Below are 23,495 nucleotides of genomic sequence, written 5' to 3'. Positions count from 1 at the left end.
TGCAGGGCAGTAGGTGGTCAAGATCAAAGTTGTCCTGCAGGACACTGGCACTTATGGTCAGGGAAGAGTCTGTACTGCTGCACAGATAAACATGATATAATATCTGTGTGCGCTCGCAGCTGCCCCGCCGAAGGCCCCGCCTCCTCACCCCAGGGTCCGTGCAAAATGAATGTGCTCTCTTCTTCAATCAAAGGGGAAGGAAATGATTGAGTGGCTCCCACGGAAGCATTTCATAGCCAGAAGAAAACGTTTGACAAACAGGCAGGAAGATGGGGAACACGCAACATGGATTCAAAGGGGCAACATGAAGAGGCTAGTGCTATAGTTGTGACAAGGCTCATTTAAGTTTGTTTACATTGTTTTAGTATTTTATAGAAAAATATAGTAGAGACTTAATAACATGATAGTCTATCAATCAATTTTTATTACCGACATGAAGTTTAACTGTCACGTGGGATTTTCAGCTTTTACTGTCAGAAGCCACGGAGGTAACTGCTTACATGGTTACTACTACAACAATATCAGAAACAACAAGCACAAGTTTGTTTAGTTGATGACATTCTCATTAATGATGACATTACAGTAACGAACCTCTGAAAATGCTTTTAGAAAATTACTGCGTTTGCAAATTTTGCTTTAAGAAAATCTGAACAAGAAACAGAAGTAGTCAGACATGTTTTTGGATTAGAACATGATGGCAATCTTTGCGTGATTCTTTCATCTTTCACTGCATGTACTTTACAAAGCTTTGTGACAAGAAACTGTAGCAGACTTTCTCTTAAGAGAAGAAAAACACTTTTGTATGCTAGAGGCTTTCGGCAAGACGAGATCAGAAAATTGCTTCAATTCAGAGAAACCGAGGCAGACAGATTTATCTATATTATATCCCTAACTGCAGCGTTTGAGGATAGATGGGCCCAGGCTTTTATTTTGATAGAGTATAAATGGACAGGACTATCTAATGCATGTCAAACAGCCTCGCTTCAAAACACGATAACAAAAAGTGGAATTGGCTCTAAGGATATGAGCCCAACCGAACACAAGTTTTTACAAAAGAGATCATGCCTACATTATGATATAGGTAACACTTCTATGCACTTAAAAGCAATGCACGTTTCATTTTTTGGCTTTCAGCCTGTTCAAAGCAGGTTCATCAGGCTACACATTTATCTTTTCTCTTCTTTTGTGTTATTTCTTAAAAGCAATCAGCTGCAGAAACTGTTGGCTCTGAATCCAAAATATCTGTTGAGTTGAAACCGGTCTGCTTGTTCAAATTCAAATTCAAATTTTATTTGTCACACACACACAACCATACACAGTATGACATGGGGGTGAAATGCTTGTAGCTGTACAATGCCCGACCATTAAATGACAGAAGAAAAGTTTTACAATATTTACAATTTACAGTTTACTACAGAATTTACAAATTAACTTAGGAATTTACAGTAAAGAATGTGCAAATAGCAGAAGAGATTATAAAGATAAGGATTATAAATTATAGGAATTATAGGATTATAGGAAATGTGTGGTGGTGCGTGTGGTGACGTGTGTGAGAGTCCAGTCTTATAGTGATGTGTGTGGGAGAGTCCAGTCCTCATTCTCTCTGTTTTGGCCTTAAGGGAGCGGAAGCGCTTCCCAGACCTCAACAGTGAGAAGAGTCCATTGTTGGGATGGGAGAGGTCCATCATAATCTTCCTAGCTTTGGACTTGCACCGCTTGGTGTAGATGGACAGCAGGTCAGGGAGCTCTGATTGAATGATGCGTCCTGCCGAGCGCACCACCCTTTGCAGATCTTGTCTGTCCTGCTTGGTGCTGTTCCCAAACCAGGTGCAGATGTTTCCCGTCAGGATGCTCTCGATGGTGCAGGAGTAGAAGTTCTTGAGCACCTTCAGTGGCAGATGGAAGTCTCTAAGTCTTCTGAGGAAGAAGAGACGCTGACGGGCTTTCTTAACCAGGGTGTTGATGTGACAGGACCATGACAGGTCCTGAGTGATGTGGACACCCAGGTATCGGAAACTGTCCACTCTCTCCACTGGCGTGCCACTGATGATGAGGGGTTTGTAATTCCTCGCCTGCTTTGTAGTGAAGTCCACGATCAGCTCCTTAGTCTTGCTGATGTTTAGGAGGAGGTTATTCTCCTGGCACCAGGTCTCCAGGTTCCTAATCTCCTCCAGGTAGGCCGTCTCGATGTTGTCGGAGATCAGGCCCACAACCGCAGTGTCGTCAGCAAACTTGACGATGGAGCAGGGGGCTTAAAACACAGCCCTGAGGCACTCCAGTGCTGAGTGAGATGGAGGGGGAGACTTGTTTTCCTACCCTCACTGATTGGGGTCTGTCTGTGAGGAAGTTGAGGATCCACTGACACAGTGATGAGCTGAGTCCTAGATCCGTCAACTTGGTGAAAAGCTTAGAGGGAATTATTGTGTTGAATGCTGAACTGTAGTCCACGAACAGCATCCTAACATAATTCCCTCTGCCAGTGTCCAGGTGACTCAGGGATGTGTGGAGCAGGTGAGATATGGCATCGTCTGTGGAACGATTAGTCCGGTAAGCAAACTGAAGTGAGTCGATGGTGGCAGGAAGTGAAGAATTGATGTGATCTCTCATCAGTCTTTCAAAACACTTCATCACAATTGAAGTCAGTGCTACTGGACGGTAGTCATTGTGGCAAGCGGGCTGTTGTTTCTTTGGAACAGGGACAATAATGGACTGTTTGAAGCACGTGGGAACCACAGCTTGGGCCAGGGAGAGGTTGAAGATCTCCGTGAACACCGGTGCTAGTTGATCAACACCGGTGCTAGTTGTTGACTCCTTATATAGACACACAGAAATTATATTTTTTGTAATGATCGGTTCAGCCTTTAAAACCTGCGTGGGAACATCTTTGAGCAACATAACAAATGTTAAATGGGCTCAGAGTGTTTTATACATCATGTCTGCTTCACCCATTCACACATATATTCTTTTTTTTTTTTTACATGTAAGTGCTTTTTACTGAACATGGACACATAGCCACACTCTGATGTTCAGTATCTCGCCCAAGGACAATTTGGCATGCAGAATGGAGCAGCCATGGCTCAAACCACCAATCTGATTAGCAGATAACACTGCCCGTCTTTAGTTTTGATGACGGGATGCATTTGTTTCAGTAAACTTACACCATTTATTTCTATCCAGAGTTGATTTTCTGTTCATTTTAAAACCAAGACCTTGTATTGATTATGGCAGAGTTAAGTTCAGTGGAGTTAAGGTCTGGACTCTTTGGTGGCCATCCATGTGTGGAAATGATGCATCGTGCTCTGAACTACGCGTTGGCAGTTTGAGCCCGATGAATCTTGGCATTGTGATCTTGGAGCATGTCCATGCCATCGGGGAAGGGAAAAAAATCTGCTGATGACAAAAAGCCTGGTGATTCAGTATATTCAGATAGTCAGCTGACTTCATTCACTGGGCACATACCCTTTGTGAACTTAGATGTGACCAACTGATGCAACCCCAGCTCATAACACTGCCTCCACAAGCTTGTATATTAGGCACTAGTCATGATGGGTGCATCACTTCATCTGCCGCTGATGCACCAGTGACTCTGACAGCAGGGTAAATCTGGACTCATTAGAGTACACAACCTTTTCACACAACCTTACCTCAACCTAAAGTTAAATATTTATCCTCCGCAGAAAACAGAAGCTTGTTTTTTCTGAGTAGCCTCACTAATAAGTTCTTTTCTTAGGGCTGCACAGCTGTTTAGTCCCAATCCCCTGGGTTCTCTTCACATTATCCATGTAGACTTGCTCTTATTTTTACAATTTTACTTTAGTGATCTCCAGTTATGATCATTCAACTTTTTTTTAGATCATATTTCTTCCACCTTCCAGTTTTAGTAATCTCCCTAGTTGTTTTCTGCGTTTTTGAGCCAGGATACTAGTTTCACCTTATTGAAACAGAATAACAGGGTAACTTTTCCACAGCACGGGATGTGTCTTCCATATCCAAGAAAGGAGAAGCTACTCACTATGTCAGTTAAGGTTAAATAACCTGCTTCCAGCTGGAATATTAGTCGCAGCAGTAATTATCTAATGCAAAGCTCTTACCCCCGAGTTAAATCCAGGTCTATAACGATGCAAAGCAAGCCACCAACTCTGAATTGAAACCCACATTAGCTTTCTAGCCAACGTCTCTTGTATTCTTAAGCATGGACATGAATATTTAGTTGTATGGTGGATTTTTATATAAACAACCAGAAGCTAGAAAACTGCAGCACACATCATCAGTCTAAATTAAAAGTTTGTTGTAAATGCTGGTACTGGCCATCTTTCCATGCTTATATTTTCTTCCTCTTTCATTCTCGTTTAGTGAAAATTTAGTAAAGAAGTTAAAGTTGCAAATCATAGATACATGCATGTATGCACACATACAGAAATACCAGATAACAGCTGCATATCGACCAGTTATGGCATACAGAGTTTGTTTCTTTGCAGCATGCTTTATCAGCCTACACAACTTGCTTCCCCTCACTTTACCCTTAGATATTCCAAAGAGCACAGTCAGCAAAGTTAGTGCAGAGCAGAACATAAATAGAACACAAAGTCACAAAGTTCAGGAGTCACTTTACATGTCGAGACAAAGTGCAAAATGATATCTTTTCAGAGGGATGTCTAAATAACCAGAAGCTAACGCACAGAGTTTCCACGTGACACAAAAATCAATGATATCAGCTGATTTGGCAGCCGATGGACCGGAGCAGATGTGAGCAAAGGTTAAGTGTCAAAGCACTGCAAAACATTCCCTCTTTGAGAGAGATATATTCACAGCGGGATACAAGCTCTATGTCATTAATAAAAGGTCAAAGGAAGCCGTGGACAGTGGAGTTCTGAGATGTGGAACAGCCAATCAAATTGGTTGAAGTCTGCATTTGCTGTTTTTACCACTGTGGAAAATCCTGGTCAATGAAGAGGATTTTCAGATGCCCTGTGGCAAGATGGTTATTTAAAACTAGGCCAAATTCATTTTCTACATTTTCTACATTTCTACAATCAACAGATGTCCCGAGTATTTGACATGTAACTCTGGTTCAGTTGAGTAACTTGGGTTTTTAAAGTATTATTTTACTCACTGAGGTCAGGAGAGGTTCTTATGGGGGGAAATCGTGATTAGTCAGATGATCAAAAGGGTTTTAAACAAGCCAATGGTTTATCCAAACTGTGGTTTGTTCCACTCACGAGTGTGCTACATTGTATCACTATCTGCATGATGAGGAAAATTTGGGATGTCCTATAAAGCTGTTTATTGTTGCAGTGACAGCATGAGTACATCACTTTTCTCCTGTGCATGTTAATATTTTACGGATGCAAAGCACTAGCATAACAAATGATGCAAGACATGCATAACAAATGATGATTTCCCCCGAAGGTTTAAAAGCTTGATAAAGGCCAAAGAAGCAGGAAGTTGCTTTTTAGGTTCTGATAGATATTTTTAACAGGCAACTCTTTACCATCATCATCATTCAATCAGTGGATCTATTTTCTATCAAGGTTTTGACGATGTGTTTTTGCAGAGTCTGCTCTATTAGATTCAGAGCTAAAGTCTAGGAAAGACAGAAGAAAAAAAATATCCAAATATATGCTTGTTGCATAAAAAGAAAACACAGGAGACTTTGCAAGACGCTGGGTGCTTGGCAGCTTTGTTTATTAGGCGAGACATGAGAGAAAAGAAAGCTTAAAAGCGACTACCACAGCACAGTCTGCACTTAAAAGACATTTGAAGTCTACTTCCCACAATCTACTGTGTGGAATTCCCTTCTTGGCAAATGTATCTCATAAATTCAGCATGAGAGAGAGCGAGAGAGACTGTAGAAGGGAAATGGAATTCAAAGGAAGAAAAAAACAATTTCACTGGAGAAAATGTTGATATTTACATTAAAAAAAAAAAGCTTTCCAACATGAAGCCGTACAGCTGACTTGTGTTCCCATCTCTCGCAGTACAGACAACACAACTCCCACAAAATAATTTCCACAGCACAGCTTTAGTAAACTGGATGGATAATTTTATTGTCCAACAATTGGCCGAGCTGAAAGCTGGCAGTGGCAGAGACAATGTAATTAGCTGTTTTACTATCATGCCTGACCACAGAAAGCCTAATTGTTTTTGCTGACGGCGCACACAACAGGTTGAAGAGAGAATGATCACACAAATGTTACATTTCTCCATGAACATGCAGTCAAATAAAGAAAGACATCCCCTCCCCAATCTATTTAATATGATAAGTGGCATTTTAGCACGCCTGATTGGGGTGTCCTACCTTTAAAAGAGCATAATCCTGTACAATTACACAAGATGTATCATGCGTCCCCTCCCACATGTTTTTGGAATCAAACAGAGGCCCAGTTCCAGTCTGGCCCCTGCACCCTCCCCACACACTTTCTCTCTGTATGCTTGTTCGTGTGGAAAGTGCTGTTCCAAACCAACTAACCTTAAGTGGGAGTGGGTCATACAATGCTCCAACACAGAGTCAACAATGATGTCAGCTTACTAACCACATTCCTTGAAGGTGTAGTACCTACTTGTGTCCAAAAGTGGAGGGAATAAAAGCACGCTTACAAAAAATGACTTCTGTGTGGTTATTTTGATATAAAATGAAATAAACAGAAGGTCCCGTTTCAGCTGGAAAAGGACCAAGGCTTCTGAAAACCTAGTGCTGTATTTATAATCTACCCCTTAATTAAGGGGCCTCCCTTAGTTGCGAGTGTGACTCCACATGGAGATAAACTCATTTCGGAGTAGTACAGACTGGGATTTTACTACAGTTTGATTACAGACACAAACGCTATACATGGTATTTTTGCTGCTCCTCGTCGACCAGGTTAATATCCATATGTAGCAGTTCACTCGCAAATGTTAGCATCACGAGCTTCCCCAACAGGAGCTGTTTGATTCATCTGCATTTGTTCTTTAGTCTTACCTTTTTGTTTCTAAGCGCCTCTTAGTCTTATACATCCATTTTCTTTAAATGTCTTGTCTAACATGCAGATGCTCTTGTGCATGTTTTATTTTTTAAAGATTTATATACAGATTTTTCAACGGTTATTTTGAGTTGCATACTTTGTGTATGTTTATTAATGTTGCTTAGCAGCTGCAAATCAACCAGACACTTTAGGTAGCTATCAGCAAGCTTATAAGCTTAGTTGTTCCCCCCTCCTTTGTCCTCCTGTTTCCCCTCCCTCTCCCCTCCAGAGAGGAGTTAAACAGTCTGATGGCGTGTGGGACAAAGGAGTTCATTTAAGCTTGACTGGTTTGGTCAGTTGAGATGGAGCTAACTGGCCACAATGACATGGTGCTGTTGAAGGTGTTGATTAATTTTACCAATTCTCCCCAAAAAAGTGCTCAAATATTCAGCCAGAATTACACTATACACTGTTAGACATTTTATTGTATTTTTACAGTAACTTACTGGCAACACTAAGACACTAAGACACACAAAGATTGATGCAAGCGTGTATGTATATAAGTAAGCATGTGTGTAGTCTGTGTAGATTAGAGAAAATCTAAAATAATTTCCAATTTGTGCTTCAGATTCCTGTTTTATTTTTAGTCATTACAGATGTTTGGTGTCCATTCATTCCACCCTTGAAAAATAACATTTCAAAGAAATCATTAAAAGCTTAAAATTACTCAAAATGAGTGTGTGTAGACTTTTGACCATAACTGTATTGGTTTTTGTACAGGATTCCATTATATGATGATATTATAATTTGAAGGTGCTTTGGAGCAAAGCTTTCAGCCTCGTTGCATGAGTTCAGTTGAGTTGGCCAGTGTTGAAGATCTTCCTTCAGAGAGTAGAGCATCACCTTGCTTTTTAGCTAGAATGTGACAAATCGCATGATAATAGCACAAAAACAAAACAAAATAAAAAATCAGTGGACAGGGACAGGAAAAAAAACGTATACATGGATCACCTGCTGGCAGCTGGATACATGTGCAGAAGTACTGTTGTGAGCTTTGGAACATATCGCTGCCAAATAACTAAGATTTCTTACTCTGAGCTGACAGTACAAAGGCAGATTTATCCAGACTTTTGCATTTCAAGTCCAGCCCCTGTTTACCCCGGTGAGGAAAAAGCCTTTAGTCCAACAGTTTTGCTTGAGGGTACAAACTGGAGTCTATTGTTGAGGCAAAATTCCATCAGTGGAGTTACAAGAGTACAGCCCTGTTGTAGCTTAAACACAGTGATTGAAAAAGCTATCTGGGAAAGCGTTTATTCGTAGGGGACAATCGTTAGCCACAGTCCTGATAGCGCCAAAAGCTTTATTTAGACTTTTGTTTCATTCCGTCTCTGCAGTCTGAGATAAGCTGGATGTGTGGGCTAAGCGCAGACTAACCCTCTCAGCCATTACATGCCATGACTTGTGGCCAAATCTGGACAATGACGCTGTGTTGGGAGAACCAGTCAATGTTGAAGGGCAGTCTGTGAAAACACTAGAGGCCGGATGGAGAAAGATGTACAGAATAAAATGTATGGATGGATGAAGAGACTGAATGTAATTCAATTGGGTAGCAATCTCTGCAGATAACGCCGCTTTAATCAGAGGCATCTTATCTGAAAACACGTTATATAGAGCTCGGATTTGGGGGTGGGGGAGGTTGTCCTCCTGGACCACAAAAAGAACAACATGGCTTTCTGCAATTTACTTATGAAACACACGACAGGTCATACACATTGTATCTCAGCTATTATAAGTCTGCAGATTTGCTGTGGATACCCGGAGCAGCATGCTGCCAAGTCTGCAGCACAACGTTTTTACAACAATGTGCAATTCTATTGATTGAAAACTCAGTGGATCCACGGTAATCTTATCAGCTCCTCTTTTTCCACAGTGGCAAAAACAACAGTGGCACACTGAAAGGAAAAACAAGCTCCTATTTCATGAGATAAAATGACAAGAGATGGTCCCACAAGAGTACTCAAGAGATGATACACCAAGATCTGCAAAGCCTCCATCAGATATTAAAGTGGGTTAGAGCTCACCTTAGATATAGAATTAAAAAATTTAAAAAAAGACTCCTGCCAAAAGCCAAGAAAAGTCCCCAAAATCGTCCAGTTTCATATGCATACATTGTTGTGTACATATCTATTTTCTGAATCTATCTATATTCTGAAAGCATGTGCAGCAAAGAAGAGAGCTGAGCTTTTCAGGTTTTGGGGCCTAGATGGACAGGCCTTGGCCTCAGGCTACCGACCCCGTGTTTTTCATTTGGAGCCCCCATCTTGGTCACTCTCTAGTCTTTATTTTCCATTAGGGAGAGAAATGCCTGTGGACGAAAAGTGGAAGCACAGAGAAAAAGAGGGCAACACACACACACACACACTCACACTGAGGAAGAGAGAGAAAGGAGCTGAGCAGAAACACAGAAGACAAAATGGCTTTCATTCGCGCAGCAGTAGAAGGCCAGAGGTCCCTTATTTTTCCTCTTTCACTTCTTTCTCTTCATTTCTCGCCTCCTTTCATCTCGTCTGTGAGGCATGTTGTTGTGCAGCATTTTCAAATCACATAAAAGATGTTTACACGTGCTCCACAAGCCCCTGTGATTGCAGTGTTTTGCGCAATTGTATGCAAAGCTACACAAACCCGGATCAATGCAGCGAGAGGAGAGACTTTCATAAGCACACGCAGTCGGTGACTCTGCATGCTGGGTTCCTCCAACACTCCTGCCTAAAGTGTTGGTGGTGAACATGAAGTGGGAAAAAAAGAACCTCTCAATCTTTTGAGAGGCATGTGAGCTTGGAATTATGCGCACGTTTAGCTTATTGTTGTGTACGGTTTGCCCGGTGCACGCCATCGGTGTGTGGTGACAGTGATAAATAAGCATTATTAAACAGGAGACAGAGGCCTGGTGGAGCCATTAATCTTCATCCTTACTGGCACCATCACAGGACTCACTTCTCATCAACCCGCCACATCTACACGTCCCATTATCAATAAGACAAAGGAAGCAGAACCAGTTGCCCGTGTTCTGATGGGGTTTGTGTGTCTTTAACCAGAGTGGACCATCTGCAGGGTCACAGGGAGAAGTGATTAACATCTACTAGTATCAGATGAGCGATGGGACGAAGAGAGAGGACGACACCTTGTCCGGTGGCTCGGAATTAATCACACTCTGCTTGGAGTTGACACACAAGTCTATTGCAGCAAAGGAGGAGGAATATGAACCTGTAAGAGGAGGCTCGCTGACAGTGAGTGCCACACTGCGGCTTCTGACATTAAACTTAAAAAAAAAAGGATAAAGACATTCCCCGTCTTGTCGCTCCTTCCCTGGAAATAAAAAGCTGGGATGAACAGAAGCAGGTTGGAGGGGTGGGGGGAAAAATGATGAATCATCAGGCAGTCTTCTTTTATCAGCAACTCAGATCAGCAGGTGGGAGGAAGAGAGGAAATAATAAGATGTGTGCAAAGCGAAAGCGCTGAACATGGACCAGTGAACACGCAGGTACCTTTTTAGAAACATTTCTATGCTCTCTAAAATTAAACTCCCACATCCTGTCAACACATACCAATATTTACTGGAGGCTTTGTTTTTTAACATATGTTCAAAAAAGGGGATGTAGCGAAAAAGAGTTGTTCTTTGTTTGTTTTTAACTAGAGATGGGATCTGCAAGAATAATGAAAAATATTAAGCCCATTTAACAACATAATAATGTCTTCATTAGGGGTATACTTGTAAGATTTTATTGGTAACCAAATGCTTTTATTAATTCTTCTTACAGATTTGACTCTTTAATCGATTTACTTATTGATTCCTGAGGGAAACGTGAACATGCTGTCAATACAGGGTAAATAGAAAGGTTTGTATTAGGCCACTAGAAGCATGACAACAATAACATCATTCCAACAGTGGACAGTTTAGTATCACTTCTGGTTGTAACTGGTTTTCAGTTTCCATCCCTTTTCTAACTGATAGGGTCTGAAAAGTAGCAGTTTGAAGTGAGAGAATTTTGAAGAGCAACTCGTTGATTTTGGTCTTTCGGCACTTTCACCAGATGGTCACCAACAGCAGCACCTCCCTCCACAGGTGGCGGTACTTTCCCCTCCACTCATCTCCTCAACCCTGCGATCACACAACATCTGGTTCCACGGTTCATCGTACTCTTGCCTCTCTCTAATAAAACTGTGGCTCCAACCCTGAGGTCGTTTCCTTCATTTGCAATATTTTTGTACCTCCTTACAGCAAACTGAAAATTAGGACAGGAAACAGCAGGAGAGTTTAAGGCAATGGAGCAGCACCGTGGCAAAAATTCAAGGTCAAAGGCCTTTGCAGATAGGAGACGGGCAGAGAAGTGAAAGTCGAGTTGTCAGTCAAGCATAGAACCGTGGTTAACGCCCAATATCAGATGGAGGTGGAATCAGAGAGCGAAATAATGACAGAACCAAAGTGAAAGTGCATTTTCCCACAAAAGGACAAATAAGTAACAGGTGAGCTGGGGAAGGAAATCTCTGCCAGGTACTGAGAAACGTTAAGGTCTCATAAGTTTCTTTGCACAAATGCCAGGAAGAAAAATGACAACTCAACTTTTTTGTCCTCTGTGATTAACAAGATAAAATCAAATCCAGGCGATCATCAATCGTGTGTCGTAATTACAAAAACACAAAGTAATTCATTTCACGAGGCCTGAACCAACAACATCATTATCTATCCATCTGCACTCAGGAATCATTGAGCAAGCCTTCAAATTGTTCACACGGGCCACATGAGCTTAGTTAATGTTAGTGCAAGAAAATGGAAAGCAGGCTTCTTATGCTCGATGTAATCACAAATCACACTGTTAAATTTGCTTCAAGGAAACAAACACGACTTTCTTTTAAATAGTAAATACTCACCTGATCCACCTGTGGACTGAAAATAAAATAAAGCAGATAACATCTTTCACATTTTAAAGATTCAGCAGGCGGTGATTCTTAACTGATTGTGAACAGGCTACATCCTCCACACACACACACACACACACACATAAACCATGTACCTAATAAAAAGCAATTGTGTATTATTATCGATTAAAAGTAAAAGACAATTGCAAAAGTTTTCTATTCTTTTGTGTCTTGAAGTCCCAGCTGTGGTGTTATTAAATGTCAGGATATGGGCCTCTTTTAAAGAGGAACAAAGAACATGACCACAGACCCCAAGCACGCCAGCGGCTGCGTGTGCTGATTGGGGACTTTGTGTTTTGCACCTTGTTTTCATACTCTGCTTTGGTTTAGGTGCAGAAAAAAATACTTTGTTTGGTCAGAGTTTGTGGGTTTTGGTTCACCTAAGGCACTATTAATCTTGCATGTTGAAAATTGAACCCAGGCGCAAATAAAACGTGACGCCGAAGGGGTCCATATGCAACACATGGTTAGTGACAGCAGTGATGCCAAATGAGTATTTCATGCTCTGGAAACAAGAATGGGCTGATATTTACCAGGCGAAGGGGAAAAAAAAAAGGAGATTTTACCAGCTTTTTCTCAAAAAATGACTCAAACAAAAATTGTTGACAAAAAATAAGATTAATTATTTTTTGATAAAAAGTTTTTTTCATTGGAGACCATTTATGATTCCATATATATATATATATATACAGTTAATAGTTGTTTTGTGATACTTGGCAGTCTTATTAGTATTTTGTGGCCTTGCTAGAACTGAGAGCCTAACATTTATGTGACTCACATACAGGCTATGCCTATCAGATCAGAGTCTCTGCAGGATATTGCAGAGATAAGAGCCGCTCATCCTCTCGGAGGCAAACTTGGGAACCCGCCAGCATCAGACAGCTCAATGTCCAGCTACAGAGGCATGAAATCCGGGAAGGGGGTTTCATGGCTAAGCAGGGCAAAGCAGAAGAGAGCTGGGTGTGTTAGAGCCATTTCATGGAGCATTTGACAGCGGGAAGTTGGACAGAATCCTGTCGGAGTCCATGCTCGTAGGATTTGAGGCTCCTAGTTCTTCCCAATCTGTGCTGGTGATGCTTGATGGAGGTCCATGTCTGTGTTTGCTGATTTACAGACTTAATTAGCATTGCAATGTTTCCTCTGGGCCTGTTACATTTTCTCTGTGTTGGTACTAACTTGTATTTATTATTTGGGACTTGAAAATCCAAACAGTTTTCTGTGATATTTGTTTGGTTTCTCTTCAAATTCTCAAATCTCCACCAGTGAAGTTCCCAATAATAAATAAAGGTTTTCTTTTCTCAACAAACAGGTTTCACGAGAACCTTGATGTTTGAGTTGGAAAACAGCTGAAACTAGCCAAACGACAAGAACATTTTTTAAAATGCATTTATAAAAGCATGAGGGAAAAGTACAAGCAAAATAACAAGAACTAAGATCAGTCACATGTGTGAATGGTTCTTAGTCTTTCTGTGTTAGCCTTGCATTAGACTTGTAACTTGTCCAGGGTTTATCCCGCCTTTCCCCTTTTGACAGCTGGGACAGACTTCGGCAGCCCCGCACCGCTAATTTGGATAAATCAAAGAAAATGGATGGAAGGATCTTTTTAAAATGCAATTTATACACCACGGATAAAAGGTTGAGGGAAAATTATGGAAGTTACCAATGGAATAACAACAACTAATAACAATTAAAACAGTCTTGCACTTTGTCTTGATGCATGCTTGATCATCCAGGTAAGTAAATCCCACAAGGTTGACTCTGTTCCTCTGGACGTAACGTTTTCAGTAGGAGAAACGTTTCGTCACTCATCCAAGTGACTTCTTCAGTCTCAGCTGACTGCAGGTTTCCCCGACCTTATAAACAGTACATTTGTATAATGACTGAAACCAGCACCACTGAATGAACAATGGGCTGGGAGGTCAATTCCTTGATTATTATTAATATACAAATTCCCATGACCATTGATCAACAACTATTGTCCTGGCCTGACGAGATAGCTCTTCTGTCAGGCCAGGACTCTGCAGTCTATTTACACCTACAGGCCAGTGGACACTCTTTCAATGATGAGGATGTAAACATCCTGGACAGGGAGGAACGCTGGTTTGAGTGCGGAGTCAAGGAGGCCATTTACGTTAAAAGGGAAAGACCATCTCTGAATCAAGGAGGGGGCCTGAGGGTACATCTTTCGCTCTCTTGCAATACTGCGATTGCAGCCATTCCCCAACTCTCTGTAAATGGCTATTGATCAGTGGTTGCTGATTAATGGTTGTTGATCAGTGGTCATGAGTATTTGCATATTAATGATCAAGGAACTGATCTCCCAGCCCATTGTTGAAACTATGCATCAACAGTACATTTGCATCATTATGCAAATGTACTGTTTATAAGGTTGGGGAAACCTGCAGTCAGCTGAGACTGAAGAAGTCACTTGGATGAGTGACGAAAACGTTACGTCCAGATGAACAGAGTCAACCTTTTGAGAGAGACTTGCACTTTATGTGATAAACATCTCATCTCAGGACAATGACAAATACATTCAATTTTTTAAAGCCTTTCTTTTCCTCAAATGAACAAATTCTGCAGATTTACAGTAGTAAACACTAATATTTGTTACTCATTTATAATATTTGTTACATGTCAACGATGCTGGAGTTATTGCGTCCGTTTAGTTTTATGAGGGTCAAAACTTCACACCCTGCTTCCAGATGTCTGACAAATGGAGAGGATGTTAAATCTGGAGAACTTCCTCAGTTAGTTTCCTCTGTCCCCCATCTTGATTTACGCTCTCATGTCTTGCCCTTCTTTTGCGACTTCTCCAGCTTCCTGCCCAAATTCCAGAAGGATGGCATCATCTACGAGCGATCCTTCCTAAACATTATGGCGGAAGGAGGGGGGAAAAAAAGAGCAAAAACAGGTGTCACCTCTGAATAGGCCTTTACCCGACCTCCCAGGAGCTAAATGGCTTGGCTGCCCCCTACACAAGGTGAGTATGACATTAAACAAAATGATAGGCTTTGTTAATGGCATCACGGTGCACGGATGGCTGTAAAACAAAAGGTTTAGCAGCTTCTTGTTTTGGCTCGGTGTTGACAGAAAGGGTGGTGGTTAAAATGATCCGTGACAATGCTCCGGGGTTGATGCGGAGTGCATCAAAATGTTGTAATGCTGCTAAAGGAAAATGAGAAATAACTAAGGGTGCAGTTTATTTGCTCCCAAAAGGCGCTGCACGCGCAAACTGTAGAACCCAAAGTCTTTTCACTATTACATCAATTTAAACAATTAATTTGTTAATATTCCCAGAAGTAAAAAAGAAAAACAAAACAATTATGAACAGATTAATTACATTTGCATTTATATAATTCATGAAAAAACTCAAGAAAAAAACATCTAGCAAAACAATCAGTTTCTGATTGCCCTGACCAACCAATACATAAACTTAATCTAATTAACGTAAGACAATCAGAAAATGGAAAACATAAACAGCAGAAAACAAATTAATTGCATGATTGATAAGCAGACACAGTGAATGAGGGGAAAAAGGTAAAAATGAAAGAATCCCTTTTTATAAACAGACTTGCGATTACATTTTGAAAACCAATTATTACTTCAATTAAAAACAGAATAAGCAACAAGAATAATTAACCAGCAACTTTTTTTTTTCTTAAACTTTAGACCTGTAGTGCAGAGTTTTTGTCTCTATTGGGAAGTGAGATCGGAGTTTCCTTCCTCTTTTTTTTGGATGCTTCCAGTGTTTGAACACTGTAGACTCAGACATGGTCTCAGCTGGATGAGCTTACTCTGTTGCTATTAGTCGTTCAACTGTGGAAAGCCAACTATTGCTGGCTGATGTGAAGCACGTGCATCAGTGTACAGATGTCTGCACAGATACTGGATTTAAAGCTCTGGAATGCTGTGAAGTACGTATAGATTGAGACGGCATTAAGAGGCTTTATCAGCAATGTGGAAACTTGCTTGGCAAATGTTCATATATGTACAGGAAATACATTTACTGTATAGTCCCTCACTTCATCATGCATTATAAACTAAATTTAGTTTTCCAATTTCTCTGAGATTCTCTGAATGCAAATTTGTATTCATTTACAGACTATCAGCCAACTGTAGGTTCCACGCAAGCAGGATTCTTAAAGATATGTGTGCATGTAGCCATTTTTGTGTTAAATATTTGTAAATGCAAAGTAGTGCCAGCACTCGTTTGGACTATTTAAAATTTTGTTGGGAAGAGATCAGAGCTTTTCTTCCCAAAAAGGATTTTTGGAGAGCCTTTCAGCAAGGTGGTAGAGCCGCAAGTACTGGAAAGTGTAGTTATGTTTTGCACAGCCAAGAGAAATAACTCCTTAATTACTGGAACTCGTCCATGGACATTCTCGACATTTGGCCAAAACACATTAAGGACTGATTGTTTCATTGATTATTATTATTATTATTATGCCCAAGAAAAACAACATTTGGTCACTGATAGCATGCTGTAGGAAAAAGGAAATAAATCTTTATGTTATAATGTGTTGCCCCATTCTGAGGATTGCAGCTGTGTGGGAAGATATTTGGGCCATAGTTGCAAGTCACTGAGTTAAACTAAATGCATGGAGATCTAAAGGCTTCAAACAAGTCAACAAGTAATACGTACTCTGAAAAAAAAAAACCCACTATTGGGCAGCATGCAGCCCGGTTTGACTCCTGCCCTATGGTAGCTGGGACGGCCCCCCGATCACCCGGATAAGCACAAGTGGCTAAAATATGAATGTGAAAGTGAACTTAAACAGTTTAGAATAAATCCCTGGTTTTGCTAGTACCGTATTAATTTTTCTGAGCTTTTTTACTTTCTAGAGACATTTTTATTGTTCATCTTCTTATGTTTATGTAAGTTTTTTACTTAAGCAACTTTATTTTTTCATTTTATTCTATTGAACCATTTTTTTTTAGAGAAATTTTACTTTATGGAGATGTTTTTTTGTGTCATATTCTACTTTATCGAGCTAGTCTACTTTTAGTCTACTGCAACACTGGAATTTTCCAACATTTGCATTAAATTACATGTGTTTCCCAATGATATGACCTTCTTCCCTATTCCCAATGGGATGTACACAATGCCTTTTTTTAAAACATTTATGGTTTTGAACCAAATTCCATCCCTGGATAAAGGAAACCACAATATCCAACAACAGTATATGAGCCTAAGTATCCAGCCTACAAGGTATGAGCTGAAGCCTGAAAGCACCTGTTAGTTCTGACTGGGTCTCAGTGCACTGCAGTAAACCCTGTGAGGGCTGTGCATGTTCCATATTTCAGCTGTATTTGAATACCAATGTGGAATGAGACAGCTGAAACGGCATCCTGTGTTCTTGTAAATCCACACTTGTCAGTGCCAAATGCCCTCATAAATGCAAGCGTGAATGGCCGGGTATTCATGCGAGCTTCCTCAGTGAACCTTAAAGGATGTGGTCTGAAGGTTATCATCGACAGTCTGTGACTCAAAATTTCAAAGCAGAAATAAGCACACAAAATCCCTTCTGTTGTCTCACTGTGATCGTGGCATTGTTACACATGACATGTATAATTCCTTCTTAATGTCATGCTATTAACCCAGTAAAAAGAACGACTGCTGTGAATGTTAAAAGCGCAGGATGAGGTAGAGGGATCAAACTGCTTCCAGCTCTTTTTCCTGTGTACCTATATCTTAGTTTCTCTTAACACATGCAGGCTGTTGTCTTAAGCAGCATTAATTGTATTTAGTTAGGATGTCACCTTTGGCCTGAAGAACAAAAACAGTAGCAGGGAGCTGCTCAACAGGTCCCCTGTGAGTCACAGTGGGAATAAGGTTGGACTTAATAACAGGAAACACGGTGGTGTTTTGGGAGATTATCTCATTGTATTCACCAGGTCGGTTACACGGGGGGAGACAGCGCCGTTACCCACTAGCCAAATGTTTGTTTCAGTTATGTTTGTACATCAACTGCTACACCATTTCCCCCCACGGGAATTAATGATTTCATCATGTTATCTCCTCTTTATCCATCAAACTCTCTCAGTTTGTCTTTCTGAAAAAGACATCAGCAAGCAGCCCTGACAGGTTTGACATCTGACTGCAGAGTCCCTCGTGGTTAATTGGCGACACGTCTGATCAGGGTTCAGAGTCGGGGCTGGGAAGAAAAGCTGGGGAGGGGGAGCGAGACAGAGGCAAGGCGAGGTTGGAAACAGGATGGAACAGCCTTCTGTTTTATTCTAAATTTGATATGTACAGGAAGAAGTGGCTGCATACATTTCTTAATAGATCATGTAAAAGTTTTCTGAAAAAAAAAACCCAACAACAACAAACACAACAATTGCACATCAGCATCTAATAACTTCCATTTGTTTTGAGATACTTTAAAACACATCCTGCTGCAGTATGTTTGAAGGCATATCAAACAGAGTACAAATACAATGATAACTGTCCGCAAGTGTTGGCTCTTACAAATATTAAAAGAGAAACGTTCAGGAAAGTGTACCCTTAAGATGGATTAAAAAAAACAAAAACACAAAATCCACTGCAATTTGTGTGCTGCAGTGTCACTGACAGAAAAAAAAAAATCACATCATAACCTTCTTTGTGTAACATTTTGTGATATTATCTCAGGCACTTATTGATATAACAGGTACAGCTGAGCAGCTAAATCCACTGTATCCTTCTAAATATGCTGGTCTGCAATTTGTGTTCACAGCAGGAACCAAACACTTCGCTAAAATAATGTGCGCAATGGAGAATGCTTCTACTCTCATCTGCACAGCTTGTGTCATTTTTTTGGTACGTTTTTCATCGGCTTCATTCTCAGGTGGGTTTAAAAACCTTCAAACTGGGAAGACGGCCCCCCTCCCCAAAAATCTGTTTCTATCATTGCACCCATGCACACATAAGTATGTGCGCTGAACAATATTGCTAAGTTTAAACCTGGAACGATGCCACTACAGGTTCAATTTTACTTCATCTCATTCATTACCCTTACCAAGCCTGCATCTATCCCAGCAAGGGTCTTCATTAACCAGCAGGAGATCATGTTTATCATGCAGCTTCCCTCTGCATATGGAGATGGTGTGGGAGTGAAGGGTGATTATGCACTGCCCGTTTGTTCTCTGTAGCTTTTTCTGTATTTCCCTTTTGTTTAAAATTTGACCTCTGCCCCGTTTCATTTGTTAGCTCGGAGGCAGACACAATCACGTCACAAACATTATCGCTGTCAAAGAAAGACGAGCACAGAGTAAGAGGTTGCCACCTACGGCAGCAATTATAATAGTGGGCTGGTGGCAGTATTTATTTATTTATTTTAAATATGTGTCATCGATGCCCAAGCGTTTTTTCCCAGTACACCTACAACAGCTGGCTTCAGTGATTAGTGCCTCACGAAAAGTTTTCAATCAGCAGCTGCAGAGTTGGGCCAGAATGGAAATTTTATCTAGTCTTGCAGATATTTCTTGTTTAATTTGTTCTGGTTTGTTTTTTTAAGTTCTGTTTCCTCATAAAATGGAGAACAACAACAACAACAACAACAAAATAGAGAAAAAAGTCCTTCTCAAGGCTGTCACAGCAAAAACCTATGAAACCAGTTCAGTTTGAACAGAATCAGTGGGTTTGCCAGGAGGTCTGACGTAAATCTGTGTGCAACCTTTTCATTTTCATAACAATCTTCCTTCAATTTTAAGCGGAGCCATTGGTAGAAAAGGGGAGGAAGACATTTGAATAAATCAAATGTAAATAGTTGGCTAACAATAGACAGTTCGACAGCAAGCAAAATAAACTGAAGCGCTATTGTGACTAGTGTGCGTTAGCATTATTCCAGCCTGAAGATTGCTGTGGAATCTTCACCTGTGTCACACAAAACCCCTGCTGCTCGGAAAAGCCACTTCCATGGGAACTCCATGCAGGGCGAACGGCCAGATGACCCTCTCACCTTGCGTAATGATTAATGAAAGCCTGTTTGTTTACTTGTGAGCCTGTGGAAAGATTCCATATTTGTACCAGCTGCACAGAGAAAGAGGTGGTAAACACAAAGTTAGCATAACCCACTAAGCCCAACTGCCATATTAAGGGAAACATTTCAGGAGGGTTAAAAGGGAGTTAAAAATGTTCGAAACGTTTGTTTGGAAAGAACGGCTTCTTTCGTTCTGCTATTGTCAAGAGAAAAGTCCTATTTCATCGACTTATGGCAGCAAAAGCAAACTCAGAGCTAGACACTGCAAAATGTGAGCCAGTAAATAAGCTGTTGTTATTTTGTTCTGCCCTGTAAAAACTTTTGGCATTCAGATTATCTATTGACTGATGCTTTTTTTAAAGTATGAGAGCCTGTTTACCTGTTCCCTCTTTTTAAATTATTATGGAGAATGGGGCCGACTAAATGCTAACAACTGCAAAAAAAAAAAAATACAAAAAGCAATTATAGCAATTGAAAGCAATTAACTCCCAAGGACAGTTTTGCCTTTTGTTAAAACTGGGAAAAAGCTCCAGCTAATCTCACACTCGGAGGCTCGTTGTCTCTCTTCCCATCTTTATTCTGTGTCTTTTTTTTTGGCTTTTATTCCACTCTTTATGTCAGAAGCCGGGCCCTCTGTCGATGCCTCCGGTGGCAGCGTTCTTTGGCTCTGGCAGGCAGCAGGTGGCTTGTGATGAAAAATTCAGTGCAGAGCCTGACTCGGGAGACGAGGAGGAGGAGGGTGGCACCGTGTAGCAGGAGGAAGAGTAAGGGGAAGCGAAGGTGTGAGATGTGCAAAGAAGGGAGAGCAGGGGAGCAGAGGATAAAGGTAGGGGTGTTGAGGTAGAAAAAGAAAATAGGAGCGTAATGAACAGAGAGAAGACGAGAACAACGCAGAGAGGATGAGGGCTCCAGACAGACAGGCGGGCGGACCGGCAAGTCAAGCCCAGAGCCAAGCAGAGCAGCCAGGCAGAGGATCAGAGCTGTCTACCCTCTCTGCCTGAGCCTCCTCCATGGAGATAACACAAAATATGAATCATTTATGAGGGGGTCTTTTTTATTAATAACACACACAATGCGCCCCGCTTTCTTTCACACACTTTGCCTTGTTTTCTGTGCTCCCTGTGGAGTACTGTGCGAGTTGTGTTGCTGTGGAGAGAAGACTAAAAGTAGAGAGAACAGAATGCTGATAAACACCGGCAGCATCTGTCGGGGCTGAACGTGACAGGTGGGCAGAGTCATCCGCGGGACACATTCTTGATAGTGAAACATGTACCTTGTCACATGCCCACATACAAAACCCACACAGAAACTTGCGCCTCCCCGTGGGCTCAAAAAAGCGCCCACTCACTTGCCTGTCTGCCCATTTGATTGTCAGTACACGACGATGCCAGATCTCGATGAATCAGAGTCCTGGACGACTGCGAACAAGCTTCGTGTCCGTGAATGCAGAGAAGGCACTGTTTGTAGGAGGGTGAATGACTGACTAGTATAGGTCATCCTCACAGCGGAGGACTGAACACAAACACCCACATACCGAGTACACTTCACAACTGTTTACCTATAAGCTAACTGCTAAACTATAAGACCTCTAGGTTGTCCCCTGTCAAGATTCATAGTGTCTATTTTTCTTTCTTCAAAACAATCCCCTTGGCTCTAATCGTTTCGTTTGGCTCTTCATCAACCAGTCCAATGATGCTCTTCAAGAATAAAAAAGTCTTCCTTTCTCAGAACCCAATCTATTAAGCCTCGCTAACTGTGAAGGCGAAGGTGGCACGTCGTGTCGGTACGGCCCTTTAGGAGAGGCGGGGTCTTTCAGATGTGCCGTGTACCCCTCATAGCTGCTGTTGCCAGCACTTTCCTGCATTAATTTCCCTTTGGCTTCTTGCTCTCTGCGTCTCTGCTCCTGCCTCAAGAGCTCCTGGGCCTCCAGAAGGACTCTGGCATTGACACCGCCTCCACCTGGATAGCCGTTCCTGGAGCCCTGGTAGCTGGAGTACCTGGGGTTGTCCTTAGCAGTCTGGAACCCTTCACCAGGTGGGTATGCCTTATCCCAAGAGTCTTGGGAGATGGTGCTAGGGTTCTTCCTGGGTTGCCTGAAGTAGAAAGAAAAATACAGCAAGGGTAAATGTTAAACCGCTTTTGACATATTCATAAATAATTAACTCTAGGTTGTTTTTATCACCTCATTTTCACTCCGTATTTAGTTAATCACACCATCAGCAATCTGGAAACCTATCAGTTTCCAGTCCTTGCCTTTGGATATCCTGGCTGTGACTTCCTGTTACATTGTCCTAGGATGATAGCTGACAGTTTTGATAGAGATTTCATTTTTGGCACGTGCACTATTTTGTTCAAGAACCGTTTACCTGCAAGTACACAAAGCCTCCTCTCCTCTTCAGTCAAAGCTTTCTTGTCTATAGAGTCAAGATATTCATATGCACAATCTGTTTTTAGGGATCATGCCACATGTGGTTATTTTCTGAATATATTTGCCTATAAACTGACTTCATCAGTTGTAGCAAATGCTGCAATTCATAGTGTAGGTTTGATAACATAGAAAGGGAAGCACTTTTGAAGCTGAGTGTAAAATATCACCAGTCTTATGTCAAAGTCAGCTTTTTTTTAAGCTTTTCCTCTCTGGTTCTTCTTCAGAGGGACTAAAAAGCGACGTTTAAAGCTCTGGAAAAATCTACGAGCGTTAGGTGAGATATTTTTTGTACAATGACTCGAAATTATGCCACGGGTAGGGATGGGTATCGAAAACTGGTTCTTGTTGAGAACCGGTTCCCACTGTTTCAATTCCTTGGAATCGTTTGCCATTTTTGCAAACGATTCCCTTATCGATTCCAGTTGCCCCGAATGACGTCACCACGTCGCGGAGCGTCATTTACCTGGCAGGAAACATGGCGGCTCAAACGCTCAAAAGTTTGGTTATACTTTACGAGAACGGATGACAACAGAGCAACTTGCAATACTTGCAAAGTAGATATTTCATTTAAGGGAGGAAACACTACGAATATGCAAAAGCTCACAAAACACGCAATGACCTTAAATGAATGTCGTGTTTTTAATTCCACTCCGGACTCGTGAATCTCAACCCAGCAGCAGCGGTAACGTTTGCACGTCCTCTCCCGTTAATGCGGCAGGTAAATAATCAACTAACAGTGCATATTATGTTAGCGCGATCTGCCTTATTACAAAACCATTACTGTGCATTTAGGTGACCATGATGAGAGAGACAGACAGAGTCTGGCTGGCTCAGATTCTCGCTGCAGTCTACCGGTAGCGTCTCCTTTCAGGCCAGGATAGACGAATGTCTCCGAGCAGTGACTAAGTTTGTGGTCAAAGGCTTGCACCCATTTGCCACAGCAGATTCCCCGATTTTCGGTAAGTGAATGTGTTTAATTGTAGGCAGGGACATTACTGGATATTCTTGTGTAATTGCTACTGAATAATTGATGTTATACTTTGTTATTGCAACAGAAGAATATTTATTTTATTATTTTACATTTACAATTTTTTTCCCGGGTACCCTGTGACACCCCATTGAAGGCTGTGGACCTCTTAAGATCTCACTGTTGGGTTTGTAAGGCCATGTTACTCCTAAATTTCT

The 23,495-nt window shown here is 41.3% G+C and overlaps 1 protein-coding gene and 1 long non-coding RNA gene across 12 annotated transcripts in view; one reads left to right on the top strand and one right to left on the bottom strand.

Annotated features, from left to right (window-relative positions):
- Positions 1-11,170, top strand: part of LOC147307927 (uncharacterized) — a 28,132-nt gene extending 16,962 nt beyond the window's left edge. The window contains exons 2-4 of one of the 2 annotated variants that reach the window (XR_015126120.1): positions 10,037-10,482; positions 10,760-10,837; positions 11,033-11,170. This is a non-coding gene — a long non-coding RNA (uncharacterized LOC147307927). Of the gene's footprint in view, positions 1-10,036; positions 10,483-10,759; positions 10,838-10,953 lie in introns of both variants that reach the window. The other variant, XR_015126121.1, reaches the window with a different exon arrangement.
- Positions 11,171-18,136: 6,966 nt separating this feature from the next.
- pard3ab (par-3 family cell polarity regulator alpha, b) overlaps positions 18,137-23,495 on the bottom strand; it is a 245,257-nt gene continuing 239,898 nt past the window's right edge. For all 10 annotated transcript variants that reach the window (XM_086270848.1, XM_086270850.1, XM_086270856.1 and 7 more), the window contains one exon: positions 18,137-21,975. In XM_086270848.1, the coding sequence (XP_086126974.1) occupies positions 21,582-21,975 (394 nt within the window). In that variant the 3' untranslated portion in view covers positions 18,137-21,581. The remainder of the gene's footprint in view (positions 21,976-23,495) is intronic.

Source organism: Aulonocara sp. 'chitande type north' Nkhata Bay, linkage group LG18 (genome assembly GCF_057382095.1).
Source record: "Aulonocara sp. 'chitande type north' Nkhata Bay isolate Kocher_YH1m ecotype deep benthic linkage group LG18, A_spYH_male_GT1.1, whole genome shotgun sequence".
NCBI lineage: Eukaryota > Metazoa > Chordata > Actinopteri > Cichliformes > Cichlidae > Aulonocara > Aulonocara sp. 'chitande type north' Nkhata Bay.
This window is presented reverse-complemented; position numbering and strand designations above follow the sequence as displayed.